The 24,622-nt window shown below is 42.5% G+C and overlaps 1 protein-coding gene across 4 annotated transcripts in view; it reads right to left on the reverse strand.

Moving 5' to 3' along the window:
• Positions 1–24,622, reverse strand: part of Tio (zinc finger domain-containing protein tiptop) — a 144,625-nt gene that overhangs the window by 42,197 nt on the left and 77,806 nt on the right. For 2 of the 4 annotated variants that reach the window (XM_076774904.1, XM_076774903.1), the window contains one exon: positions 11,340–11,471. The exons of the other annotated variants lie outside the window; for them this stretch is intronic. In XM_076774904.1, coding sequence (XP_076631019.1) covers positions 11,340–11,406 — 67 coding nt within the window. In that variant the 5' untranslated portion in view covers positions 11,407–11,471. The remainder of the gene's footprint in view (positions 1–11,339; positions 11,472–24,622) is intronic. 4 annotated transcript variants of the gene reach the window in all.

Here is a 24,622-nt window from a genome sequence, read left to right on the forward strand (position 1 = left end):
TCAGCTTTATGCAGTACCGGCAACGACGGTGCGTTGATAAAAAATCATTCGTTAATAGTCATCGCCAAGTTGTATATCAAAACTGATGCGCAAAATTATGTTAGTTGGTAGAGCATCGAGAACAACGACATACGGTATTTATTCGTTAAAAATCCGACTCGATCTACGTTATAAGAACTCGGCGTTTTCTCCACACATTTCTGATTCGCTTCAGTCCTGCGAAGACAAGGGTAAGATAAAGTGGGAACGAGTCAAAGGTACTAAAAACGAGGGAATAACGGTTCGAGACAGATGATGCATCTCGCTTTTAGTTCTTCTGATCGCTTTCGTTCCATCCTTGGGCAAGAAAGAATCAGGAGACGATAGCTTGGAAACTCGAAATCGTATTCTTTGTATGCTTGCGTTAGTTGTTCATTTTTTCTTCGTGGAATTGTACGCAAACGCGTTAAAATATAGAATTTTGTCGAAGTTTCGAAGGACGCAAAAAGTTCATCGACTAAACCTTCATCTTGAAAGTCGGTATCGAAGCCAAATTGAAGAGATTTGTATCTAAAGTGTGTCAAGACCTCTCGCACTCGCCAGCAGAGGGCTAGGCTCTCTCGCAAGTACTCGACCGTCCACCTATTCCTGTATATACACTCCTCGACCAACAATCGAATGTCTTGAACGTCTAACAGGCTCAGGACGAAACGTCTCCTCTTTCCTTTTTCTTTCTTCCTCGTTTACTTCTTCCTATAACAACAAGCCACCGCCACAGAGAGCAACACTCTCCCAGTGGACACGCCGAGCGCACAATAATATTGCGACGCTCCGGTGCCGTCGGCCGAACGCAAAGTGTTAATTTTCGATTTGCATATCTTACCGTAGTGACGACGCGTAATTGAAAAGACAAAAAAAGAAAAACTTGATATTTCTCGTACCGGAATGAATCAACGATTAATCAAAGTCGCGCGGTGGTGTATGCAAACGTATTTAACTAGAAAACGAGATTATTAATCGATCGGTGAGCGCGCGAGATCTCGATCGCGATAAAACAGGAGAAGAGAGATCGCGGAGGAAAAAGTGCAAGGACATCCAGTTCTCCACCAACGCGTGGCCTAATTACTTGGTCGTCTTCTTGGTCGTGGTCGTTCGCGCGGTCGTGGTCGTCGGTGGCAAGCCCGGAAGGACGAAATCAACTGCGGTCGAGGAATGTCAGCCCTAGTAGTTCCCCGCAGTCGGTCGTACACATTTTCCCCGTCTGTCCCCGGCCGCGCAGTTCGGCCAGCAGCCACAGCCGGCTAATATCTCGTTCTTTTGTTGCGTTTCGCGACAATTCGCCTGCCTACGCTCGCAACAAATTTCGGGCTGATTATTCGGGGCGGTGGAGTGACGTCGGTTCGCTGGATTAAAATGCTGCTAGTAGGACTACACGCGGAAACACCAAGGGGGGAGAGAACACCGACGGAACAGGAGAGAGAGCACGCGAAATGTTACCCTCGGGGAGTAAAGTTGCATCTTCCTTCATTCCTTCCTTCCTACTTCGCTCCCGTTCACCCTCGCATCATTCCTTCCATCGCGTTTTCACTCGCGCGCGATATTCTCTTTCTTCGTTCCCGCGTTTCGTTTACGGAATACCCGGTTCGCGGATGAGCGGGTTTCTTCTCGTGGAACGCGAAACGGTTGCGATTTTTCCGATCGAGACTATCCTACGCGTCAGGCTTTGTCCGTTATTCGAGTAACTTGAAGTTTAATCTTTGTTTATTTAACGGATCCTTTTGCATAGAAATATTAGATGTCACGTCCCTGATCTAGAGTACACGACCCTGACATTCTAAGAATGTTATCGTAATTGTAACACGTTATTAAATTTACGGAAAGTTAATCTTTTTCTGCGATTAATATCTACGGTCTTCCGCAAAAATAAGTTTTTACCTGCATGGTTATCGTACAAACCTTTAGTTTATCGTAGGACGTCGTTGCGTAACAGTGCCACTTTCGAGTTCAACTTCTAAATTACTTACTTAATTTGTACAATTTACTCAAGGAAATCGGTAGATTAAGGAAAATTGTTGTCTAATTGGACATTCAAGAGAGAGTCTAGCACACGGAAACGCAGAGTTACAGAAAAATCTGCATTAGGTGGATCCCGCGACAATTATAATGAAAGATTAATTAAAATGATAGACTAGGCGAAATCAATAGATGTCTAGTACGCTATGTGGTTTTGAAGTGGCAATGCAGAGTCGTTCCAAACCTTACTGTCATCAGTGACTCGGAAAAAAAACGTGGAGAATATGTACACCCGGTGGTAAAATATCTGGCTATACTACTTGGAGACGTATGCATAAATGTACAAGAATAGCTTCTAATTTTAACCTCTTTTATACTTATATAAAGATTCCTCTTACATATGAAATGAAAACACATGTTTTTGCGTAAGAAAATAGTTTGAGGAAGGTAAACTGTGTAATCTTAGAACATCATGAAAATAGAATTGATATCGAGAAGACGTATCAAATAATCGTGGTCTTTTTTTAGATTATGGAGTCATACTATGATACCGAAAACCACAACGAAATTAATTTGGGGAATGTTTAAAATTATTTCAAAGAAATACTAAAAATAACATGTGTGAATACCAATTTAATAAAATATTTAAATTTCTCTGAATCTAAAAATTTGTATTGGCGAGCATTCTTCGTCGTAACAAAAGAAGCCCAGTCCAGCTATACTAAATTAAAATTATATCAATGAATATAACGTAAATATTATCAAATATATTATAGTTAAATTCTTTATCGCATAAAATAGATGTCAGTCTTCCCGGCGAGACTACACGCGAGACAAATCAGTTCGGTACGCGTGGTGCGATCGACGAGATTAGCAGTTTTACGATCTAATCGAACTTGTTGCGAGAAACGTGCAGTGCACGTGCGACTAATCTCCTACTTATTTACACGAAGCTGCTGCATCAAAACAAAAACTTTGCACTTTCGTTACAAACTATAACTTCCCTACAGCTCCTTCGGATCATTTGCCTAGTCTTATTTCAAATACTTGTTCAAACTTTAAGATCCCTAAAGAGACACGGTGTAGCAAAGGAACTTTCGCATTTCAAAATGACTCTGAAATCTTTTATTTCGTTAAACTTGTTTCTCAATTAAACAGGATTAAAGTTTCGTCCACTATAGATGAAAGTACAAAGTAACTTGACCACTTTAGCTAGATATTATGACTGTCACTTAAAAAAGAAGAGCTAAATATATTATGAAATTTTTGGGAGAAAAAGTGGCTACGTCGAATCGTTTATGTTTGCCTTATTATTATTACAGGACCACCCAGTTTATAAGAAGTAAATCTAAGAAATTTATATGTTTTTTCTATGATTTGTTATTCGTCGAGCGATATTGGTACCTTGGTTGAATAGAGTTTGGCAACCAGAGAATAGAGGACGTCGAGGCGAACGTGTTGGTGGAAATGCGTGCACGCGCGCGTTCGTACAGCGAGTCATTTCGTCGTTAACCTCATTCCCATCGCGTTTACGAATACAATACGATCGTTTCGCGCCACGCACACAATAGACGCGGCTCCGGCTTATCGTCCAAGACCGCTCGCGGAAGCGCCAAGCGAAAGGTTAATCCGAATCGATCGTTCTTTGAATCGCGGAGAGAAATAAATTATGCTCGGCGCATTGTACTTTGAAATTATCCGTTCATTTGTATATCTCGACTTGTACGCGCACGGGATAACGATCTCAGCTTTTCCTTTCCGCCTTCTCTTCCTCTTCAGAACAAAACAAGACCACTCTCGCAAAATCAACGCCGATCGTACGCTCTGGTACAGTGAATCCTTTCAAACTGTCACCATTTTTCTCTTCCACGGTGTCGCTAAGTTATCCCTACCACTTCCTGGAATTGCTAGCTCGGAACGAGCCTCGGCGTTATCTTCGATACGTGGCCGGCAGTGACTCGAATATCTAATGAGAGGACTGCTGATTTTATGTATTTAGTATTTACGACGTTTACGAATATGAGAAACATACAGAATATACGCGCTCGCGTGGAATAAAATATTAATAGAATTTTATTTACTTTTTTACGTCTTCTCCGCGTTAGTATACAGGGTGTTCGACCACCCCTGGGAAAAATTTTAATGGGGGATTCTAGAGGCCAAAATAAGACGGAAATCAAGAATACTAATTTGTTGATGGAGGCTTCGTTAAAAAGTTATTAATGTTTAAAGTTTCGCCAGTACTGAATTTTTTTTTTAGAAAGTGGGTAGGATTTCGCGAGTAGGTCTATTCACCAAAAATTATTGTAATTGACCCCCGCAACTGAAAATAATTTTTCCAGAACGTTTTGAAACATTACAATTTCGCCGAAAAATTTAGGCACCTACCCCCTGTCGATTTTCCTTAAAAATTCGTTTTTGATTTTTAATAATTTCGCTTGACGTCTTACAGAAAAGTTGTTTAATACTTTTTTGTAGGTACCTATAGGCTCTACATCAGAAAAAAGTTTCATTGAAATATATTCACTATTATAGGAGTTATGGCTGTTTGAAAATTGAACCATTTTTATGGGGTTTTTCTCATTTTACGGTATTAAGGAACAACTTTTCGAATATTTTTATAATTGCTACATATTCTATACTAAAATACGCGGCGTTTGGCTTTTTGAACATTAAAATCGGCCAATCCGTTCAGAAGTTATGGTGTTTTAAAGATTCGCATGAAATATACGGGAAGTATTTCTGGACTGAAATTATATTTTCGGTAAGGAATTTTTTTCTTGAAAATCGTTAGGATTTCGAGGGTATGTCTATTGACCAAAAATGATTATAATCGACCCCCGCAACCGAAAATAATTTTTCCAGAACGTTTTGAAACATTTCAATTTCGCCGAAAAATTTAGGCACCTACCCCCTGTCGATTTTCCTTAAAAATTCGTTTTTGATTTTTAATAATTTCGCTTGGCGTCTTACAGAAAAGTTGTTTAATACTTTTTTGTAGGTACCTATGGGCTCTACATAAAAAAAAAGTTTCATTGAAATATATTCACTATTATAGGAGTTATGGCTGTTTGAAAATTGAACCATTTTTATGGGGTTTTTCTCATTTTACGGTATTAAGGAACAACTTTTCGAATATTTTTATAATTGCTACATATTTTGCACTAAAATACGCGGCGTTTGGCTTTTTGAACATTAAAATCGTCCAATCCGTTCAGAAGTTATGGTGTTTTAAAGATTCGCATGAAATATACGGGAAGCATTTCTGGCCTGAAATTACATTTTCGGTAAGGAATTTTTTTCTCGAAAATGGTTAGGATTTCGAGGGTATGTCTATTGACCAAAAATGATTATAATTGTTCCCTACAACCGAAAATAATTTTTTTAGTACGATTTGAAATTTTTTAATTTTGACGAATAATTTCACACCTACCCGAATTTTTTTCTCGTAGGAGGATAGGATTTCGGGGATATGTCTATTCACCAAAAATGATTATAATTGTTCCCCGCAACCGGAAATAATTGTTTTAGAACGATTTGAAATTTTTTAATTTAATTGTTAATAACTTTTTAACGAAGCCTCCATCAACAAATTAGTATTCTTGATTTTCGTCTTATTTTGGCCTCTAGAATGTCCCATTAAAATTTTTCCCAGGAGTGGCCAAACACTCTGTATAATATAAATTTTTATAGCTAGTTGTGAAACTAGTTTGATAGGATCGACGAAGATTTTGAAAAATTGATAATCCGATTGGTTCCGTTGTAAAGCGAACGCTATACGTTTTAGCGCATACTTTCACTAAAATTACTCTGTAACTGTAACATGTACGCTCGATGACATTGACATTTGGTCAGAATTCACCGTGCTTTATCGCGTCGAAAGGCGAACGAACGTAAATTGAAAACTGTTGGCGAAAAGGACGGGCGATTATTGCCGACGAAGACGCGATATCGCGCGACGAGGAGGTCGGTTCCGGGAGCCAAAGTACGTCGGAAGCTCGTGAAAGGCGAAGATGGGCCGAGAGGCTGCCGTTGGTGCGTTTTACGGCGGCATTAAGCATCGCTTAACGACTCACGCAAAGTGCTCCTTTCCCTCTCCTCTTCAACGTCCATGCGTGCGTGTGTCTCGCGTAACCTTTGCACCAACCCTACTGACCCACCCACGTATACCACGCCGGGAAAGGTGTTTCACACCCTACGACCAGTTACTTCACCGCAAACAGATTTTCGATTTTTCTAAAAGAATTGACTCTCAATCAATGTGACTAGAATCGATGAATTTTCACCCACACGCTACAATTATAATATTATCGTTCAACGCGTTAACCACCAGACCAAAATCGTAAAATTATTTACGAGACCAAGATTTAAGACAATTGTAATCTACATAATTTGAAATTCATCGGTCCCATTTAAATTTATTTCCTTTAATGCTTCAACTTGGAAATTAATTGGTTCAGTTCCATAGTGAAAGTGTTAAGTTGTAATATTAAAAATAAAACTATATTCTCTTTAAGACACAAATTTATCTGCAGGAAAATTAAATAAAATTTAATTAATAAAACGAAATATCAAAATTTCTGTCGATTGAATTTTCACTCATGGTACCTATTAAGGGTCGAAAAACAATTTTCGACGGTGGCAATATGGACTCCCAGTTAGGATTACCATCTCTGTCTTGTAAGAAAAAAGTACGAAAGACATTCTTTAAAAGAAGATAATGATTTGAGAAGGGCCAAAAGGAGAGCGTCTAATAAGTCGGTTTACCATCTCGAGAAGAGTAGAAGTACCCTTAAAAGAGCCCGATTAGTAATCCTACCTCTAGTGGACCACGCTGTTATTTCTCGGGGGCCACCAGTGAATGAGCTAAAAGGAAAGAGAAGGTACAAGTTCTGTGTGGAACACGCAAAATATTATGATAATACTCTAGTATTTTTCCACGTGCTTACATTATTGTGACGAATACATTTTAATGACACGATGCTAGAAAAGAGGCTACTTTCCCAGGAAATACATAGAGGCCATTGAGATACAGGCCACCGGTTTAACTCAATTTGGAGCTTCCATCTGCTAGTTTTTTAATTGCTCGGCTGATCAATTGAAAAGTAATTTGATTCGTGAGCAATGAATCGGAACTTGAATAACTACTATTGGCGAACAATGATACAGAACGCGAGCTTGACGAACGTGTCGCTTGACCTCTCGATGAAATTAGCTGGAATGTTGGGGAAGCGTTGGAATTCTTCTTCTATAAAGACACGACATACCCTCGAAAGCTTAAACGGTGGGTTTCCTTTCCGTTCGCTCGTTATCTTTTTAACCAGTTAGCCGTTGCGATTTAAATTAAGCGATGACGAGTAAACTCGTCGGATACAGAGTACGCGTGACTGTTGTAATACAAAATTACGTTGCAATGAAATTACTATTATTTATTTACTTAACTTAAACATATATATTTGAGCTTTTGCTAAAACTGCAATTTAAACAGCAAACTGTAACTAATTTTACGAGTATACTTGTAAGAGAAAACGTTGCCATTTCATCACGAGAAGTATACTCGTCAAAATTAGCTATTAGCCTTACAGAGTGCTCGTGTGTCGGACTTATCGAGGTACTAATAGGTGAAATATATGAAAATCGAAAGGAAGATCGTGATCGGGAGAAGTTTGGAAGCCGTACTCGAGACGGGCAAAGGATATCGAGCGATCGTCGCGAGCGAGTGGATAACCGTCGACAAGGTACAAGTCTGGGTGCGTGCACCGGACAAACGCGGTCGTCGAGGGACACGCGACTCCCGTCTCCGATAGTCCCTAGCAGAGGGTCGTGCCGGTCTCGACGATAACCCACGAATGACGTGACAAGCGAAATCCTGTATGCCAGGGTCCAGGCAGCCGCGGAATATCGGCGGACGTCTAAATGAACCGTTGTACTTTCTGCTTTGATTTCAAAGAGCGGGTCCCTAACAGCGGAGGAATATTCATTTAAATATCTGTCGATACTCGAGCCCGACGCGAGGATTGCGGCGATGTCAGCGGCGGACTTATGTGCCCTTCGCGCGTTCTCCGTTCCCCCTTTTCCCCTCCGCCCAGTTTCCCCTTCCCTCTTTCTATTACCGTTCCATCCTACGGGTGCACGCGTACTACCTGTCTACCTGAGCGCGTTATATATCTATACACTCTTCTTGGCTGACGTCCGATCTCTGTCGCGGATACGTTCGATCCCGTACTTTGTCCTCGACGTCCACGCTCCCTTCGATCCCCGACTGCCTCGATCGTTCCACCCCCTCGTTTCTGCTTGCCCGCTCACGCGACTTTTCGTTTTCTTCGATTCGCCAACGGCCGCGTCGCGCCGGCCAACTCTCTCCCGATTGGACATCGCGAAAAATACTCGACCACGTAACAGAGAAGGATGTTAAAAACATTCCCATTTTTTGCATAGCCTGGAAATTAAAAATTCATGCGGGATCTTTCTTCGGAGCCACCCCCCGAAAAATGATGATGATTTTTCGCAAAACTCGAGAAACGACAGTCGAAACACTAAACTTAGGAAAAAGAAAAACAAACTTAAAGCACAGACAAAATGTCAGTGAAGGTTTACATTATATATCAGGCAGTGCGTTCCAATCCGTTCGGTAATAAACTTGACGTACATTGCTTACGATTCCCTTGATCTGTTTTACGATTTGTTTCTATGCATAAAAATATTTTCAATGATAATAAATATTTCGAACAGTACTCCCGGTTCTGTACGAAAGATTTTAAAAATGTTTTGAAACATGCTATTATTGTCCAAAGTGTTAAGAAAGACCAACTTTATGTTTGAACGTTTGAGTGCTTTCAAAAATATTAAATAATAAATTCTGATTTATACTTTTAAACGCTCCTAATTATTTATACATATTTATGTCATCGTATAAATCAGGTACGAATGATATAGATCTTTTTAATGCATCGCTAGCGATCCTCGAAAGGAATCTGCAACAAAAAATGAAACTCGCAGATTACGAGGAACTTTCAGAAATTCTTTCGAGTCTTTGTTGCTCTTTACGATAAATTATACTGGACCACCAAAGATATTTTTTTTTATCTACTCCTAAAAAAGTTTGGCCATCGCTGGACTAGACGAACCGCTAATGAAACCGCACCTTTCGACGAACGATCTTCCGTCCGATTTCGATCGAAGTCGAACCATCGTCGACTTTCGTCCGCGAATCGAACTTGTCCATCGGCAACGTAAATCTTGCGCTCCTTGTCGACAAAGTGAAAGCTCGAGTCGCGTACCGTCTGCGTCGGTTCTTGTTGTTAGACCCTGGACAGCTATCGCGCGACCAGGTACCGAACATACGCGAATATAGATTATCGCGTCGAACCGAACAACGATTTCCCATCAAAACGTTTCGCTGGATATCTGCGACAGAGAAGTCGTAAATCAGTCGCGGGCACATAAGAACGCGAGGCAGGGTCGCTTCGAATGGAAAGCGAGCGAAGGAAACGGCGGCTCGGTTCGACCATTATCGTTTCGTGAGTCCAAAAGACCAGAACCAGTTGCACCGATTACGTGCTCGCGTACGTCGATCCAGTCGCAGGTGGATCGAGGTTTTCGTTGTCCTGCGACCACCGTACGACAGAACCAGGATCTCCACATTTTTTATTTCCCCTCGAAATAACAGCCACAGACTCATAGAGTCGTTCAGGATCGACACGATCGATCGATCTGTACCGAGCAACCGTTGACGAGCAAAGTTTAAGAGTCCTTTGTACTTTCTATTCCTTAGAAAACATCGACAAAATCAATTACGCGATCGATTATTACAGCTGAAGGTTAAAGGGGTACATCATCCTGATCATCCTGATAAAAATGGGTCGATTCAAGATTTCTTTCCTGAGATAATCATTAATTAGAATAAGTAAAACTACCAACAAAAATTAATCGACAAGGTTTTCGCTAGTGTAAATAATTGCCCAAGTTACTGCTACGTAAATTTTCTCACAAACACTACGGTTGCGTTCGATAGCGTGACCGGTAATAATAGTTGAAAACGATTATAAATAACGACACAGCGACAAACAAGTGCGTGCAGGAATTGGCGCGAACATCCAGAACATCAGTGTCTCTTAATATTTTTAAAAACGAAACCTGATCTAATTATTAATTCTGAATAATTAAAATTAGAAGAATTTAATAATAAATTGCTTGTAAAATTCCGTAAAGGAAAAAATTTGGTTCGCCTATCTTTCGTGGCATTGCGTTTGGGGCGCAATGGTTAAGAATCACTGATGTAGGTCAATGAAGCTCGCGTCGTGAAATATTCTCGTCCTTGTCCGTTGCAAGGATACACATGAACATCGGAATCGTTGAACAATTCAAGAATGACGTTCATTGAATTTGTCGACCGCTTGACGTTTCGACGAGTTCTCGTCTAAAGGGGCACAGACGCAACGATTATTGTACGTTCAGTGCAACTGTGTACCGACATCACGTTATTTTTCCCTCACAGACGTAACGACCTGTTGTTCGATGATTCCTACCAAAAAGTAGTTGAACTAACCTTAAGAAGAAACACTTTCGTATCTATGCTTCTGTTTCGAGGCTGAAATCATGAAGAGAATCTTTCCAACTGGCCGCCGAGCAGCTCCATACGTTCCACTCTGTCATTCATCAAACCTGCAGTGCGCCAGATTTTATGGCAGCGTTCTATGTATCCAACACGACCGCAACACTGTACAATAACCCCACATACTTCATAATTCTCGTTGAAACAGTCGTATCAACGACAAGTTAAAATAAATAATTTATGCATTCAATAACAACCAACGTCACTGATTACACATAGGTTAACAAAAAAAAAAAAAAATTAAAACATCTTCAACGGACGATTTTGTTGGAACTGAACTAATTTTAATACGATCTTACATTTTCTTTTAATTACGTTTACCCTGTTGCAAAGATGGATAGAATTTTCTTCTAATTACAACCAAAAGTAAGACCAACGCATAGCAATTTATTCGATCAAACAGTCAAATGTTTACGTATTCGTTTGCAAAACGCTATTCTATAGTTGAGATATTTTATATTTAATTAACGTGCGACGAATCCAAAATTTTTACCCGTCGTCTGATCTATCGTATGAAAAACCGTTACGTCTGTGGCCCCCGATTATAGATCGTCGATTCGGACCGCGAGTTACGATTCCATGCGAGAACGACGCTGAAAAGAGGGAAGAAAGAACGGGGATCGCGTCGTGACGCGGGAAGCGCAACAAGATACAAAATAAAAATGCGTGCGTAACATACACGCATGCGTGGTTCGTGCGTGTCGATATGTTGCGTTGGAGAATAGATATTTACCGGTAAGATTATCGCCGCGTTGCTGCGGCCACCGAAAGGAAGGCCTTGGCTGCTGCTTGCTGCGCATGTCTCCCGTCCGTTGCGGCGGCTGCTAGCCGCTCGCTTTTCAAACGATCGGAGACCACTACTTACCTGAAAGAGAAAAAGTCAGAACGGTCAGAGAAATGTCCTATTCCGACCGCGATCGTCGACGATCGATCCAAGAATTGGTTCGAGCCCCGCCCGCGTCAATCCACCGCGATTCAACGACATTCGAGAAACTGACATTTTTTCACGTACCATGCATACTAACATTCTAAACAATAGTTATTTAATCGACACGCGACGTGAAGATGCAACAAATACGTCAAACGTTTAAATATCATAGTAAACGCGACACCTAATTAGCCCTCGCACCGACGGACTCTGGGTCCATTTTTATCCGAACCTGAATTTTATTATTTCACATTCCAGTACAAAGGTTCTGATTCTTGTATTTGTAAATTCTTTAGTAAATAAAAGTAAACATTTAAGTAATAGAATGTTATATTTTAGATTAAAAAATAAAAGTTATATCTTTTCGATCGATTGAACACGATGAATAAATTGCTACACGTTGGTGTTATAGGTTTTGTTTATTATTCGAATACAATTTTGCTAATCTCTATGCTACGGTTCACGCAATGATGTTACGTATTTCTCAGAGATGCTACGAAAACAAACTATTGAACGAAAGATCTTATTATTTTCCTTTAATGAAAAGAATACATATTCAAGAATATTTTTCAATAATTCAAAGTGTCACTGGTGATGTATGGCGGGTTGCATTATGCTAAGAACAAGGCCGTGTTCTGGCGAACAACCCTGGACGGGTTGACGATTTACCAAGACCGACTTACAGAAACAGTGTAATATTTTCGTAATTTACATTAATGTTGCGATCGCGTGCTCGATGGTATTTTCGAAAATTGTGAAATGTATTAATTGTACGCGTATTTGAATACCATAAACTGATTTTATGTGTCATACATAATAGTATTTGAATAATTTCAAGTTAAATACGAACTATACAACTATCGATGGATTAGGGTGAAGTATGGATGTTATCACACATATAATATTGTCGGGAAAACGATATAGTTTTCTTTTTTTTTTTTGTAATTATACTTGTACATTATGCATTTTGTGTCAAAGAATTGTCCAACTAAGAATAATAACAATATGTTTCTTCGATAATACAAGAGAAACGAGACAAATTTAAAAATAGAATAGTAAAATAAGTATCAGAAATTTAATGTCCCCCATTTGGTAAAAATCGATACTTCAAAATTGATACCCAACATTCTCTAATAGCTCGATTTTCCGTGAGAAAGTCGCCACTTGGCGACTTCCCCCGAGGGAAGGTTCTTGGAAGAAAATTCCATATGATTGCGCGTTCTCACAGCGAAAAGTTCCCAAGTCAACTTTTTCCATTGGGAAATGTATTTTTAAACGACAAAATCAGTCACGCGAACAGCGATTAAAAAATCCATTTTCTTAAATGATACATGAAAAATTTGTAGATACACGCTACCTTCCAAAAGTATTATAGTCTATGTTTCGTTACATGCATAAGAATTTGATTATTATTTTCAAGAATATAACATTTTTAAAGATCACTCCTTAAACACAAGTTACCACTGCTAAAACAAAATACACGCATCTCACTTTTGGTTGCTTCATAAATCTGTAAGAAGATATACTAATTTAAAATTCTAATGACAGTTAAACATACTTTTCTAATTTATCGCTCCGTTTGTATTAAATATTTTCCAGTATATTGAACTTTATCAGTACATTTAGGAGACGGATTCTCGTTCCACGGGAAAACTTTTACGCAAAAATAATTGAATCGTGCATGGTCCTGCTAAAACGAAGTATCAAAAATATTTCGAACCGCGAAGGGTTAGATCAACATACGAATGCTTGTTCCCAGCAAAAATTTTTCTTTTCCATCGACCGAAACGGGGCCATTCCGAACGTTGCTCTTCCTTTTTACGTCCGGACCGTTCCGACCCGCAAAAAGATCTCCACCCTCTTGAAAGCGTTTTTCCAAAGGGTGGCTAGAGAATCGTGCATCCACGACCAATTTTCCTCCCCGCTCGTGCGTCTCGATCCCACTCTTATCCGGCCGTTAACAGCCGTCCTAACCGACCGTATATCTTTTCAGCGTACGCCCTCGAAAACGGCCGCCTTTGTTTTAGATATTTATGAGGCGTTTTAATTCGCGCGCCGCGTCACCCGGCCGTCGGTGAACGTCGGTGGACGTCGGTCGGTGTCGGCGTCGGCGTCGGCGTCGGGGCGACGGGGGGTCGCAGGGGACGCGCGCGGGTCAACCGAACGACGAACGACGAAATGCCGTGAGCGTGCGGTAAGGGGATGGCCGCATTAAAGCGCTACCACCACCGGGGGGATGGGGGATGAGGAGGCATAATAGGCATAAGGGTGCTCCGATAAAGCGGCAACCCCGCTCCGTCCCTTTCGTCCCTCTCGTACCACCTTCCAGACGCAAGCCATAAGCGCAAACAAACTCTCGCTCGTATATCTTGGCTGAATGGTTTCTACGTCGCGCTGTATCGCACCGACGCGACGCGACACGACGCCCTTCCCTTTCGTTTTCCCTAGCCTTCGGAGCCACCATACCGCCGTTCTCGGGCTCTCTTTTGCACGAGATACTCTCCTTAACCTACATTTCTTGGAAACCTATCGGCGAATCGGTTCATTTCCCGAATTCACGCGGAAATATGCTCAGCAACGTTTTACTCGGTGATCCACGAAACGGATACCGCTTATAATAACATGGCGGTTTGTTGTAGAATGTATATACCAAGCGAGATAGCAAGACGGGGGACTGCTGGTGCTTTCGTAATTACTATACGATGAATAAAATATACAATGTTACGAAAATAAGTACCGAAACAAATTTGACAAGTATTTATCTGGCAGTGAACGCGTTAAATGGCCAACGATCGGTACCGGAAGCGGCCATTTACGCGGTGAGGTTTATTTCAGGAATCGGTCGCCTATAGATCACACAGTGATACGTAAATACAGCAGTCCATCGATGCAGGTCATAGATAACGCCAAGCTAGGAATTCCAAGGAACGACGGGGATAACTCGTGGACGTTTGAGCGGACAGATTTGTGGTCATTTAAACGGGCACTACAGTATCAGATCGATCGAGCTCAGCGCGAATTACTAAGAAATGATATTTACGAGTTCCGTGGCTCGAAGAATGGTACCCGTTGAAACGGACTGATTCCGTAAATCTAGCGTTAAACGTAGATGAGCCATTTATACAGAGCAGGCTTGCCCCGCGGGCCATAGTTCGGCGAGGCCTGGGCTAGCAGAGAGCTCTGACTGGCAGCAACCGCTCTTACGTTTTACCTCTATCGTCCCGCACCCGGCACACGGCGTCGTCTCACGACACACCGGAGACGCAGCCGCACTCCCGTTCGTGTTCTTTACGTTGCAGCCGAGTTTAACGGTAACAGTACGTCACTCTGTCAGCCTCTCTTTCTCCTCGTCTCTCTTTCCGTGGTGGGTACTCTCTCGTCCCTTGGTCTTCGTTTCCTTCGCCTTTATCGTCCCCGTCGCGTCGTTTCGCTCGCGCGTCGTAGAATTTTCATGCCCGTCCTTGTTCCTCCTGCTCTTTGTTCCCTTTGCCATGCCAAGCTTTCTCGCTCTCTTTGTTTCTCTTTCTCTGTTCCGCTCTCCTTAACAGCCTTCACTCTCTAAAAGCCTGGGTGTGATCTATGGCGGGACGTTGCGTCACTCGGGGAACAGATGCAGGGCTCGTATATTACTTGGCCGTATCTACCCAGGAAAACGGAGGGGGTGGAGAAGCGGGCGACAGGGGTGCGAAGAGTAACGTTGCCTCGCGCGGGGCGGTCAGAGGAATGGCCGAACGACGCGCGAATCGCTCGGCCTTCGCTCCCCGACGTCTTTCAACGTCCAAGATTTACTCGACGGTCCTCTGGTCGCGCCATTTCGTCTGAACGCGGGGACCGGGGAAACGCGCGTGAACCGTATTAGAGCGCGCGTATCGTTTAAATTCCGCGCGGTACGACGCGAGACGCGCCGGAACAGAGAACGGAACGGATACGTCGAAAAGTGAACGCGCGCGGGTTCGTGGAAACGCCGGCCAGCTGTCTACGCTCGAACAACCCAGACCGTAGAGAAAGCGTGGGGAAGGGAGGCTCGAAAACGCGCGTCGGCAGGGTAGACACTTGGAGAATCCCATAAATCAGGTCAGGGTTGGCGACGGGGGTGGCTGCGCGGTGGCGGTTTCCGAGGGAGGTCGAGGGAGCCGAGCGAAGTTAAGGGGGATAGCTACGACTCGGAGGGATCCGTTAGGTAAAGGTCGACGCACAACAAAACCACGCCGTGAACGAGGACCGACCAAAGAGAACGTTGCGCATGCTCGTAAAATGTTTCGCGCCAATTCCATCGGCCGCGATAACCTCTTCTCGTTACCTTCTGGACCGGAAATGCTCAACATTTTTATATAAATAAACGTTTTAAATAACGAATACGAGATCAGAATATACGAAACAACCGCTTCTTCGATTATATAGGGTGTTAGTTAATTGCAACAACTTAAGGAGAGTGTCTCGTGTAAAATGGTAAAACGAGAAGCGATGTTTGACAATTTTTTTACAACATAAGGGCTTGATGAAACTTTAACATTTCAAGATACAAATACTTTTTTTTTCGTTACGTTTTATCGACTTTGGATGAAATAATAAATGTTATTCCATATGTCGATGGCGTTGATCGGCATGCAGTGTAGTAGAACAAAAAATCAAACGACATTTTGTTTATAAAATTTGGAGGTGTAGTGTATTATGCTGCGTAGAATTTAAGGTCTGCCTGACTCGAGGACTTTATGCACGAGACAACGGAGGTGTAAAATCCACCTTTGTGTCATGTCGAGACAGCCGGATTCAATGAGAAGTGGGGTGATGTGGTCGTAGTTACGAACGGCAAAAGAAAACCCAAGACACGAATTCCGTGGATATTGCACGCGGGACGAGACAGCTTGGTCAGGCAGAGACAGTATTCGCATAATCAAACAGACAGAGTACAATTGGGAGAGGATGTTTCCTAGAGTCTTAGATATTAGATAAACGTATCTGTAATAGTTAATATTTCGATGCAGATTCAATTCCAGGCAATTTGACAATCAAGGCATAAAAATAGTATAGCCAGTCTATCCGGTATTTCCTGATTTCATTTTTACATTTTCAAATATACAACCCATGGCTTTAATTTAAATATTTTCGACAACTTTTACCGACAAGTATATTTGGGAGTACTTAATTTCAAAATAAGTTCCTTTAATTACGTGGTTAAAACAGACGAAAATTTGAATAATATCGCGCGACTTGTTACAACTTAATTGAACCCAAAGGCTATCTTCTTCACCCCTCAAGAGCTTAGGTACAGGGTTCTCTAATAAGCCTTTACGTATGCAGGGTGAGTATCCGCTGGTGACAAATATTTTACAGGGGCGTTTCTAAAGGTCAAAACAAGATAAAAACGAAAAACGATGAAATTGCGTTCGAGGCTGTGGAAAATTATTATTATGGAAAAACGTAAAAATACCCTGATCACGTTTTATATATTAAAAGAAGAATATATTTATTGTACGTATGTATATAATTTTGGTTCCCCGTTCGCCTGGAAAGTTTCGTGAAGATTCGAGCGCCACGGTTCCTACGGAGCTTTCGTTCGATCGATCTCGTTGTCGATTCGCCGGTCGAGCGACTAAAAAGTTGAAAAGCTCGTGCGTACAGGTGGATCGATACTCGGGGAAACAGGAAGGCGAAAACGGGGAAAGAGCAGTCGAAGAGGAGGCGCGACAGAAAAAGAGGGAGACGTTGAAGAAGCTTCGGAGGGACCCCAGATGGAATCGGTGCAGTTTGGAATATTGGAAAACGTCGGATCGTGCGAGAAATCGAAGGGGCAGAGGGGCAAGAGAAACCCGGGCAGAGTGCGAGCAGGGCACTATTTATGACGCGTACGTGAATTCTTGGAACAACGGGGATACGGCGTGTTCGTGTCACGCCGTTGCCGAAGAAAACGAACGATCGAGGTTCACCGAGGGACTCTGGGGGCGGCTACGCCGCGGCGGCCCAGGGTGGTATCGTAAAACCGAAGCCGACAGTACTTGGAGCTCTCGTTGTGGTCCAATTTTTCGATCGCGCGAAAGAAAAAAAACAAATTTCAACGGGTCGACCGTTCCGAGCAAGTTGGTTAAAAGCATTCTTTCTCGTCCGTGCGTAGATTTTCTCTTCCGAAATTTATCGCATTGGCGGTCCGTGGCCGAAGACTCCAACGCCCAGCGAGACGATGAGATTTTCATAATAATAAACGTTCCGCTATCTTCTCTAATTACTATTCGCAACGTTGCCCTTGTAACGTAGTTACGCTCTTTAGTTTTATCTAGCATATTACTGGCGAATGGCGGAACTTAGCTATTCGACTGGGATTTTATCAAACTTTTGTAAACGATGGTTCGGCAAATGGCCGAATATTGGGTCCCCAAGGCAGGCGTTGGAGGCGCGAATTGGACGTGTCTGATCGGAAACGTGTGTCCTTCACGGACGTTAAACGTCTTCGGGAGATCAAAGCTCCGAGACACGAGGGAAAGAGCCGAGGCTTCGATTGATTCATTGGACGCGCGTGCCTGGTTTCAAATCACCAGAATAGAATCCGCTGCCTCGGAATGCCAGGCTCACGGCTAATCCATCGAGCGTCTTTATTGCCTCGCGACATTTATAAAACACGGGAGAGACGAGGGCTCCCAGCGATCGCGCTCATTCTTCACCGATTATAAATCGTCAAGTCTCCCCTAGTTTTTGCCACGTTCCTTCTTTTCTGCTCGCTCCGAGCGACCAACTTGATCACACGCGCGTCGTTCGATAACGGGCGCGGCCGTAATTTCTTCATTTTTCTGTAGATTCGTTATCGAGACATAAATATTACATAAATTTTCCTCGACGATGGAAACGAGATTGTAATATTTTTTTAAGTCTCATGGAACGAGGTTGGACTTCACCGATGTTTCCTAATCATTATTGTACCGCGTCATATTTACGAGCGATTAACGTTTACACAGTCAATTGCAAAAGTAAACAAACTTCTTCGGAGTAAAAGAAACTGTTATTGTCGTGAAATATATCTTTCGTTGATATCGTGGCCGAGTTTTATGACGCTTGGATCAGTGCAAGCTCGGTTACACCACTAAAAGTAAGAATAGTATTTATTTAAACCATCCCGTTTGATCTTGTTTTCGAGTTATAGCGAGTCTTTAACGCATCTATGCACCTTCGCAAGAGTTGTTTGAAATAACATCCTTGCATCCGAACGCAAGCTTGAAACTTAAATTAAACGCATATCTGCCGTTTCTTGATTAGAGAAACTTACCACACGACGTGTCTACAGAATTAGAATACAAGGTCCAACGTCAAATACTGAGTTCTGTTTGTAAATAGCTAGGTGGAATTAGTTCGATTACTTGTATCGACCACTGATCGAACGATTAAGAGAAAACAAAGTGTTCTGCTGCCCTAAGAAATTAACTAAAACATTCTTCTTTCTTTGTATTACTCTCACGAAGAGAGATTGAAGTTGGATAAGTACAGAATCTTCCATTGCTAGTCTATGGTTTTTACATCTGGTGCCACTGACCCGCGCTCGCCAGTAGAGGGCTACGCTCTCTCGGAAGTACTCGACGAAACGTTCCCCTTTCCCTTTCTTCCTATAACAGCAAGCTTTTGAACCATTGACTCTGTGTTTGACAAAAAGAGAGCTGCTCTCGTTTAAACCCAGGGCCTAGGGTCGCCTCTTTTCGATTGACCAATGCTGCACTATTTGCTACGAAATAAGTCTATAGCAGGGTCGAAGACGAACAGAACTCTAACCCATAGAAGAAAGACAGCCACTACCTGGCCTCCCCTAAGTTTCATCGCAGAAAGTATAGCGAAGATAAGGCACGCTCGTTGCGTGGAAACGTCCCTGGGCGGCCGTCCTGGAACGTCCCGAAACGTCCCGACGTTCCTGCTCCGAAACCACCCCTCCTCCCTCTGTAGGTCGTAACGACCACCGGTCTCGTTCTCCGGAGCATCGTCGAGTCTGGCGCAATATCGCGCCTGCTCTTCCTACCGCCGTTATGCCGAGTTTGGTGTCTATAGACGCGGAACAGGACGAAGGGAACGTCCTCGCGAAATCCTCAGCTAGCCGATCCTGTTCCCCCGTTCCTCCTTTGTCAGGAATAGTATTCGCGAGGGGAAGCCCGAGAGACGGGCTAAACCCGTGGGTGGGTAGCTCGTTTAATACTCCCCTAGATGGCCCAGTGTTTCTAGTAATTGGCAAGTTAAACACCCCTCCGGCATGCACCTCGCCCAGGCTCCCCGTCGTTACTTTCTTCACTTTGTGCCTCGACGTTACCTTCTGGCTTATCCTCTTTTCGCGGGGAATACGCTCGGTCGAAGAAGACTTCGATACGGTCGGATTTCCTCGCCTTCTGCACTCTCTTGAATACTACCGCCCTCGCGGAATCTTCTCGAGGGGTCCGAGGGCTTTAATTAAGGAGAACGAGGAGGTAGTTCAAAGGATTCGCTCTCGATTTTGACGTTCTTTCGTTCTTTGTCTTTTCGTTATCGCGAACGATTCACGTGTCCCTATCTCCGAATATTCCTTCTACGTTCTTGGTAAATTACAGTTCATCGAACCGTAAAGGCATTCGACGAGTAATTACTGTTAATAAATACTCTGTTTCCGTTGGCTCTTGTAACGAATCCTTTCAGAAATTTCGAGGTCAGGTAAACAATCTTTTAAACATGATAAATAATAATAGGCCAAGATAAGATTTAGATTTAGCCTTAGTTTCAATGTTGACTTCAACCATAGGTAAATTATTCTCATTGATCTTACATCTTCTTGCGTGCAAATGGGCACTCGGGCAGCCCGTATATTAACAACAGTATAGTTCCTTTCAGATGTTTGTTCCTCATGCTAAATAGATGACGAAACATTTTTTCCATTTTGTTCTAAGTTTGAGTTTCAGTTTTAGTCTCAGTTTCAATGTTGACTTCAGTCATTGGTACATTAATCGCGTGGATCTTGCATCTTCTCGCGTGCAAATGGGCTCCCACGCGATTCGTACGATCGCAATGATAATACAGCGTCCTTCGAGACTTTTGTTCCTCGCGCTGAATGGAGGCCGAAAGCATTTTTTCCACCCCGTACCTGGGTAGGAACAGGACTGGAAATCGAAGATGTCTCGACGCGATTCGGTAGTTCGCGCGGAAACTTGGTCGTATCGTCGCTCTCTGAGACGGTGAAGAGTATCGCGACGAACGAGCACGTATCTCTGGAAGGATGGAGAAGAAACGGACGTCGCGTCGTTTTGGTCCGGTCGCCGGCGACCGGGGGATCAGAGCGGGGGTGGAAGCAGAGAGAGGCAAGCATAGAGTACGGAGAAGGCTGCCACCCGCCGACTAATCCGTCCCCTTCGGCGTATGGTGAGTGGCCGGGACGTATCAATCGGAAGGCTGGTATAAGTTTCCGCCGCTGTGGTCCGCCAGTACCGAGGTTAGCTGTCGTGGTCAGTTTCGAATTGCGGCGATGTCAGTGACAGCTGTGCTCGAGGGCCACGTATTGAACTCGCGTCCAGTCACGCTCCTTTATACCTACTTACCTTGCCCCCACCCTGTGCCACTTTCTCCCTCCCTCCCACCCACCCACTCCCTCTCTCTCTCTCTTTTCCATCACGTTCTCTCTTCTCCCTTTTCCCCTTCAATCGTTTCTTCTTCTTGGCGTTCCTGCCAGCTAGGAGTTTCTTCGACTAGCCCAATCTCATCCGAAGGAAAGCTTCGCCACGATCCGAGTCGATCGCTCAAACGACCATCCACGTAATGGAACACGCGCACACATCCAGGCCAACCGGCGGTAATGAGGCGCAGGGTGGCACGTTCTTACCTATCTGCAACTATTAGGTTATGCAGAGAGCTCTCTCTCCCTCTCTTTATGTATCTCGAATTTGGCCAGATAGAAAAAAATATTGTACAAGGAAACGTTTAATGCTACCAGCAACGTATAAGCTGGTGGACAACATTCCAAGACACTCTGAGAGTCGTATTATCGCGTTTATATTAACCCCTTAACGTACGATTTAATTCCAAATAATTTTTCAAACGTACATTTATTTAATTTTGTTTAAATTTGTTCGTACAAGAAATGGCCACGAAAAAGAATAGATTTATTTTACGAATATCTCGTGAATGTTAAAATGTGTTGATTTTAGTATGTAAGACTTAATGACGAATGAGTAACCTCATGATTGTAAAACTTGACATCAAGAACTTGTCACGAGTCAGACTCGTCATTGTACGGTAAGGGGTTAAACAATGTTGTATAATATCTTCATAAAGCAAACGATTGCTAAAATTTTAGTTTAAACCGGAATTACAAATTCGTTGTATAACCCATCCTAATTGCACGTCGTGCCATGTATGGATACAACTTTCTAGGTGTCTTTCGCTAGTCACGGACTCGACATTTCCAGTTTTTTTGTTTTCTCGTAAAGTTTTCACGCGATCGTTATCGATCGTATGCATCGTTAATTCATTTTAGGCACATTCGGTATCGGGAGAAAGAAGTACGAAGATTCGTGTGCGCGCGGAGAAAATAAATTCAGTAAAGGTGGACGCATTATTTCATAGTTAACCCTTTGCAGTCCACTGGCGCCGCCATGTCGACAAACATAATACGTACCGTGGCTCGCTTTTATTTATGAAAAAGATTTTTTTATTTTTAGAAATCAAATTGCAAAATTGCAATTAGTATTGCTAGTTGTTCGTATTAATAAAGACTCTCGGAGTGCAAAAGGTTAAGGTGCCATTCTACTTTGTAGCTAAGAAAAATACATGTTTCTTTGTGATATTTTTTTTGCGGGTTATTAAAGAACAATTAATTCCGATTTTTGTGAATATATTTATTATATAACTAACTATATTTACGAATTTTTGCAATGCATAATATCTATTGATTATGCAATTATCGACTGCGTAAGTGATATTTTGCGAACAAGCTATCCGAAATCCAAAAATCAAAGATATTCTTAATATAGATAAGTTTGGTTATCATATGAACTAGAATCTTTTCAAGAAAACGAAAAGTAGCACAATGGCAGTTATTTTACAAAAAGATAGTGAATATTTTCATATATTCGGTTGTTTTTTGTCGATAAAAGAAAAAGTATTGCATATATTGCAATTATCCTAGTTCATGCGATAGAGAGACCAATTCTAAAGATACTGCATAAATTTGATGTTGGTATCTTGAATAGTTTTCATGTTATACGCAGTGCCGCAAATTGTAGTTTCGAGAAAAACAGCTTTAAAGTTTTACGTCCAATTGTTATACCAGCGCGTGGTACATTTCAGCAAGCTGTAACTTCGTTAGTTTTCCGAATTTCAATTTAATATTTGGTAGATATATTTTCGAGACTACATACTAAAATAGAATGCAAAAAAAAATTCGATATTTTTAATCCCACAAAGTAGAAAGGCCCCTTAAGAATCTTGTATAAAAATATAATTCTTCTGGCAGTGTACGAGTTCACGCTCCATAATCGAATGAAACTAGAATTAACAACTGCCGGAGCAAGGTACGAAACAGTTTATGAATTCTAAAAGTATAATACCGTATGATTATAACGAATACAATTACTGACATTAATAACGTCTTCGAGAAAAATCGTTAAAATACTCGTGTAATTAAAAAAGGAATAGGTTGTACGGAGCTATAAAGATTGTCCCTGAACGATGTCGAGCAAATAAGAAAAATTCACATTTCCAGTCAGTGGAAATGTACATAATCGATCGTTAGTTTACAAAAAATCTTGATCAACAGTGAAATAACATTTTCTAAAAATTCTGATACAATTTCCTAGTATGACTGTCCGAAATCAGTCTGGTCCGATATCCGGTCGAGAGAGCGTAAAAAAATGGAAGCTATCAAAGAACCATCGTCCGTCTGTTTCGAGGAATTTGGAGGCGAAAGACCAAAGCCGGCCCCAAAGAATAGCCTGGTTTTTTAATAGATGGACGTCGTAGCGCGAGGATTCGGAAAGAGCAAAGTCATCGTGGGACAGCGAGGCGGAAAGCATCGAGCGCGGTAGGTAGTCCCTTCCTGGATGAATCGAGGAACGCGAAAGGCATCGGGCTAATAAGGATCGGTACGATAATAGCGAGCAAGTAAGGAACTTGGGAGTAAAAGAGAGAAGGAACCGTGTCGTGAGACGAACGAAGAAGAAAACGGAGTTTGAGATAGTTGGAACGTAGTCGGTCGGTCGATCCTGCGTGAGAAGGGCGAAGAGATGATTGATGGAACGTCAGTCATGGTGCAGCCATCAATCTCCCGTACCTATACCTTTATTATTTATTATCCTTGCCGCCACAGATACTTTGCTTCAGGTACACCGTGTTTTCTCTCTTGCTTCTATTCGTTCCAAGCGTTTCTTCCTCGACGGCACCGGCGAGGCCCCAAAGGCCAGTGACGAAGCAACGTTCCAGGATGCACCGGGCGTCCACGATGCAGTTTGGCAGACTGTCCTCCACGGTTTGTACGCGCTCGCCGGTCGCGCGACCGTTCCAAGACTCCTCTTCCAACATCGGTGTTGGATTTCGAATCGATTCCATTCTTTTTTACGCGTTGCAAAAGCTATTTATCAACGTGTGCCCCGCGCGATACAACAAAAGAGAGAGCCGCGTATCGCCGCCCCCGTTCCTCCTTTACAAACACACTCGCAGGACGAACGAGTCTTGCGCTCACCCCTGCTGCGTCATGAAACAAATGCGCTTTCAGCCAATCATCGTGGTGTGCCGTCCGTAAGGACGACGATCACGATGACGCGGTGAAGATGACTCTTTGCAGCTGTCAATCCTTCCAGAAAGCGGCTCGTCCTTGGTTCGACGGTTTCGAGTCAGCTGCATGCGGCTCGCCTCGATCCAACAGACCGTTTTGTCCTTTCGACAACCAAAAACTTTACTTTTTTATCCCGTCGAATCGCGAATTACGAAACAGACATAAACCATTAATCCCTTGGCGTACGATTTAATTCCAAATAATTTTTTAAATCCATACTATTTAATTTTGTTGAAATCTGTTCGTACAAGGTATGACCACAAGAAAGAATAGATTTGTTTTACAAATACCACTTGATGATAAGTGAGTAGCCTCATAATTGTGAAAC

The sequence above is a fragment of the Colletes latitarsis genome, chromosome 10 (genome assembly GCF_051014445.1).
Source record: "Colletes latitarsis isolate SP2378_abdomen chromosome 10, iyColLati1, whole genome shotgun sequence".
Taxonomy (NCBI): domain Eukaryota; kingdom Metazoa; phylum Arthropoda; class Insecta; order Hymenoptera; family Colletidae; genus Colletes; species Colletes latitarsis.